Raw genomic sequence first — 5482 nt, forward strand, 5'->3', positions numbered from 1 at the left:
TACACAGCCCCGCCTAGATGACATGCATATAATAGTAAAGTGTTATAAAATCAAGAATAGTTATCAACTATTAGAAATCCTGTCTATAGGATATTGCCACCTTCTCGAGACACATGTCTATAAAATCAACACTGATAATTCGGAATTTTGAGATCGTTTCATTGTCTTGTTACATAAACCATATAGATGTCATGCCTATAGGTTTGTAATACCTTTAATATGCAAATTCGTTAGTTTAAAGCTGCAATGTTGCTTATATAACGCTGAAGATCATAATCACATAGAAACTATGCCTATAGGGCTTAATGACTCTAATGCGTCTGAAATCGTCTACTGCCTAACTGCCTGCGTGTACTGGTTGTTTATGTGGGGAGGTTAACTTGAGCCTTTAATTGTACTTATGTGTAGTCCTACATGTTTTTTTGAATCTACGTTAGTATTATCATTTTGAGCATCCTAAGAAGAGTCTAGAACCACCCAAATATAGGTCCAAAGCCTCCTGGGCCATAGGTGTGGAAAGGGTAGTGCACGCATAGGGTACGACCTTGAATTAAATTAGAGCGCCTTTAGGTAAACAACTTTAACATAGTAATCGGGTAGCAGGAGATGATAGTCTGTGCCCGCTGAATAATATGAGCAACCCCCACCTTAAGGGAGTTGCGAAGTATTATTTATATTGCACGGGGTGATCTTTTAGGCTAAAAAACTTAGGACCCCTCCCTCCTTTCCTTATGAACTCGTAAAATAACAATACCCTGCCACCACCAACCATACCTACAACAATCAACCTGTATATTACCATTTACCTCCACCCACCCGCCAAAACTACCCAAAGCCACGTCCTAATTTCGATCGCAGACTACCTAGACAATATACCCTAATTGCTGAACCCATAGTGCAAATGTATGAGAGACTGAAGGCCGTTGGTTATGTCACCCCTATTTCTGCTGTTGTTTTGGAAAATCCCTCCCAATGGATCAACCCCAACAAAACATGTGCTTATCATTCAGGCATGAAGGGTCATACCATTGAAGAGTGCCGCACGTTGAAAGACAAAATTCAGACGCTGATCGACACTAAGGTTATACAAGCAAAGGAAGCTACACCAAATGTTCGCAAGCACCCTCTCCCGGATCATAGAGGTGAGGGAGTGAACATAATAGAAACTGACGAGGAATGGAATCAGGAAGGGTCCATTGGACTCATTCGAGAGGGAGACGCTCCTAAAACATCTTTGGTCACCCTCATGCTAGTTGTGGTACAAACCCAGGTGCCATTTGAAGTTGAGATAGCTACATCCTTCACTATAATGGTATCACCCACACCATCTTACGAGTCTGATGCCATCCCGTGAGATTATGTTGCGGAAGCAAGGAGGAAGGGAAAAGCCAAAATGGAAGAAATAGGTGTCGCGCAAGGTATGACTAAAACTGGCAAAGTTTACACACCTGGGAATCTAGGAGGAACAAGCAAGGAAGCTGCACCTAAGCTGCATGTTGTTGAGACTGGCATTGACGATCTCTGGAGGAAGATACAAGCAAGGGAGTACTCTGTTGTTGACCACCTGAACAAGACTCCTGCTCAGATATCTATCTTATCACTATTGCAAAATTTAGACATGCACAAGAATGCTTTGATGAAGGTGTTAAGTGAAGCTTATGTACTCGCCGGCATCACTAGTGGAGAGATGGCTAACATGGTCGGACAGGTGCTGGAGAGCCACAAAATCACTTTCCATGAAGATGAGTTACCACCAGAAGGACGGAGTCACAACTGGGCGTTGCACATCACAGTGCAATTTGAGGATAAGTTCATCACCAGGGTCTTGATAGATGGAGGTTCGAGTCTGAACATATGCCCACTAACCACTCTAAAGATATTGGGTAAAGGCCTGCACGATATACGAATAGGAAGCATGAATGTGAAGGCATTTAACGGATCTCAGAGAGCCATTATTGGGGAAATCAACCTTGATCTACAAATGGGTCTGACTTGATTTGATGTTGAGTTCCAAGTGCTAGATATATCTACTACTTACAACTTATTGTTGGGATGAGCATGGATACATGCAGCTGGGGCAGTGGCTTCTACTCTGCACCAGACTGTGAAGTTCGAATGGAATCATCAGGAGGTGATCATTCATGGAGATGGAAGCAACCCTCTATACACCAACCAGACCGTTCCAATCATTGAAAACAAGAGGAATTTGGGTAGGGAAACATATCACTGCATTGAGCGGGTGAACGCAATTGAAAAGGATCGATGGTGGAGCAAGAAGATAGAAAGTATATTGTCGTGGACGGGATATGAACCAAGCAAAGGTTTTGGCAAAAAGCTTCATGGGATCACCAAACCCGTACAACTACAGTATCATAGCACGACCTTTGGACTCGGATATGAATATACATGGCAAAAATATCAGGATTGGACACCTCCATGGCGTGCCCCATATTATCCATTGGAACAGCCCGTACCACCGTTGCACCAGACATTCCACCAGGCTGACATAATATGGGGATCTGAGGAAGATGAGGTTTTGGCCAGCATAAGGAAGCTGTTTCTAGATGAAGAAGACATGGACTGCAGTGCAATTGTTGAGGATGGGGAAGAAGACCTTACCATTCAGACAATGGAAGAGGGAGTTGTTCTCAAAACCTGGACCGTTGCACCGTCCCGAGCTCGCCAAGATCCTGGGTAGCCTGGCAAATTAACATAAATTATTTTAAATAGTTTTGAGCATTTAAGACATTTTCAGTATTTTGTTTTGAAATAATTACTCGAGCCATCGAGTCTTATTTGTTGACATTTAAAGGTTTAATGCATTGTTGCTTTTCATATTTATTATTATCTTTCTACATTCTTTTCAGCATAATTATTACATATCCCGATGAGCCTACAATTGTGACATGTAATAAGACAACGCAACATAAGGACAATGATTCAGAAGATCTGGAAGATCATATAATACCTGAGGAAATCGTCAAAATAGTAGAGAATTTTGAAAACAAACCGAAGTCTAATATGAAAGAAACTGAGGCCGTTAACTTAGGGAATTCTGAAATAGTCAAGGAAACTCGTATAAGCATTCATCTATCATCGTCAGAGAAAGAAGGGTATATCAGGTTCCTAAAGGAGTATGAGGACATCTTTGCATGGTCCTACGACGATATGACCGGTTTGAGCACATCTATAGTAGTTCACAAGCTACCCACCAATCCCATATGTCCACCGGTAAAGCAGAAGCTCAGAGAGTTTAAGCCAGATATGAGTTTGAAGATAAAAGAGGAGGTCACCAAGCAAATCAAAGACAAGGTTCTCCGAGTGGTCGAATACCCGACTTGGTTAGCCAACATTGTGCCAGTTCCAAAGAAAGATGGGAAGGTTAGAGTGTGTGTCGATAACCGAGATTCGAACATAGAAAGTCCTAAGGATGATTTACTGCTTCCCAATATACGCATACTAATTGACAACTGCGCCAAGCATGAAATCCAATCCTTTGTGGATTGCTTCGCAGGATACCACCAGATTTGGATTGATGAAGAGGATGCCGAAAAGACCGCCTTTATCACACCATGGGGAATATATTTCTATAAAATGATGTCGTTTGGTTTGAAGAATGTTGGGTCCACCTACATGAGAGCCATGACGACTATCTTCCACGACATGATACACAAGGAAATAGAGGTGTACGTGGATGATGTTATCATCAAATCTAAAAGGAGTTCGGATCACATAGCAAACTTGAAGAAATATTTTGATCGGCTTCGAAAGTACAACTTGAAATTAAACCCTGCAAAATTTGCCTTCGGAGTCCCTGCTGGAAAATTATTAGTTTTCGTTGTCACTCGCCGAGGTATCGAGTTAGACCCGTCAAAAATCAAAGATATCCAGGACTTGCCTCCGCCAAATAATAAAAAAGATGTGATGAGTTTTCTAGGGCGCCTCAATTATATCATCCGTTTTATAGCACAATCGACAGTGATATGTGAGCCAATCTTCAAAATGCTGAGGAAAGATGTTGCAACAAGCTGGACTAAAGAATGCCAGAAAGCCTTCGACAAAATTAAAGAGTATGTATCCAAACCGCCCGTGTTGGTCCCACCAGAACCAAGAAGACCCCTCCTGCTTTATTTGTCTGTGTTGGATGGGGCCTTTGGTTGTGTTCTAGGACAACATGATGAAACTGGAAGGAAGGAGCAGGCGATATATTATCTGAGCAAGAAGTTCACGCCTTATGAAGCCTGGTATTCTTTATTGGAACACACCTGCTATGCTCTGACATGGATAGCCAGAAGTTGAGGCATTATTTCTATGCATACACTACATATCTCATATCGAGGATGGATCAGCTAAAATACATCTTTCAGAAACCCATGCCTACGGGCAAACTAGCAAAGTGGCAGATATTGCTGAGTGAGTTCGATATCATCTATGTAACCCAGAAGGTAGTCAAAGGGCAAGCATTGGTGGATCACTTGGCAGAAAATCTCGTAGACGGAGAATATGAACCATTGAAAACGTATTTTCCCGATGAGGAGGTATCGTTTGTAGGAGAAGAAATTACCGAGGCATACGATGGTTGGAGGGTGTTCTTCGACGGAGTAGAAAACTTCAAAGGAGTGGGTATCAGAGTTGTCTTAGTGTCAGAAACCGGTCAACACTATCAGGTATCCGCAAAATTCAGGTTTCCGTGCACCAACAATATGGCGGAATATGAGGCCTGCATCCTGGGACTTAGGTTGGCCATTGATATGAACGTTTAGAAGTTGCTGGTAATCAGAGATTCGGATCTATTAGTGCATCAGGTTCTAGGAGAATGGGCTATGAAGAACACCAAAATATTGCCATACTTGCATTGTGTACAAGAGCTGATCAAGAGGTTCACAAAGATAGAGTCAAACATATTCCAAGAATTCAGAATGAGTTTGCAGATGCATTAGCCAGTTTGTCTTCCATAATACAACACCCAAACAAGAATTTCATCGATCCCATCCCAATAGGAATTCATAAGCAGCTAGCTTATTGTGCTCATGTTGAGGAAGAAATTGATGAAAATTCGTGGTTCCACGACACCATGGGATACTTAGAAAAGGGAGAATATCCATAGCATGCTACACACACTCAGAAGCACACGCTTTGAAGATTGGCCAACCATTTCTTCCAAAGTGGAGGAATTCTGTATAGAAGGACTCCTGATTTGGGATTGCTAAGATGTGTCGATGCCAATGAGGTGTCTAGATTGCTCGAGGAAATACATGCCGAAACTTGCGGACCCCACATGAATGGTTTCGTTCTGGCCAAGAAGATACTAAGAGCAGGATATTTCTGGATGACTATGGAAACAGACTGCATCAAATATGTTCAAAAATGTCACCAATGCCAGATACATGCTGATATGATACTAGTGCCACCCAACGAACTCAATGCAATAAGTTCGCCATGGCTGCTTGGGGTATGGATGTCATCAGACCAATTGAACCCG

At 42.2% G+C, this 5482-nt stretch overlaps 1 protein-coding gene across 1 annotated transcript; it reads left to right on the top strand.

Annotated features, from left to right (window-relative positions):
• The first annotated feature begins 1393 nt into the window (after positions 1-1393).
• LOC138893595 (uncharacterized) lies at positions 1394-5107 on the top strand. The gene is made up of 6 exons (XM_070178233.1): positions 1394-1985; positions 2073-2694; positions 2868-3175; positions 4169-4244; positions 4289-4667; positions 4781-5107. The coding sequence occupies exons 1-6, from the start codon at positions 1394-1396 to the stop codon at positions 5105-5107; spliced, it is 2304 nt and encodes a 767-aa protein (XP_070034334.1).
• The last annotated feature ends 375 nt before the right edge of the window (positions 5108-5482 follow it).

The sequence above is a fragment of the Nicotiana tomentosiformis genome, chromosome 6 (genome assembly GCF_000390325.3).
Source record: "Nicotiana tomentosiformis chromosome 6, ASM39032v3, whole genome shotgun sequence".
NCBI lineage: Eukaryota > Viridiplantae > Streptophyta > Magnoliopsida > Solanales > Solanaceae > Nicotiana > Nicotiana tomentosiformis.

Coding starts and splice junctions, on each gene's coding strand:
- LOC138893595 (XM_070178233.1), top strand. CDS start 1,394: ATGGAAGAAATAGGTGTCGCGCAAGGTATGACTAAAACTGGCAAAGTT. Junction 2,695..2,867: donor CGAGCTCGCCAAGATCCTGG/GTAGCCTGGCAA, acceptor CATTCTTTTCAG/CATAATTATTACATATCCCG. Junction 4,245..4,288: donor TTCACGCCTTATGAAGCCTG/GTATTCTTTATT, acceptor TGACATGGATAG/CCAGAAGTTGAGGCATTATT.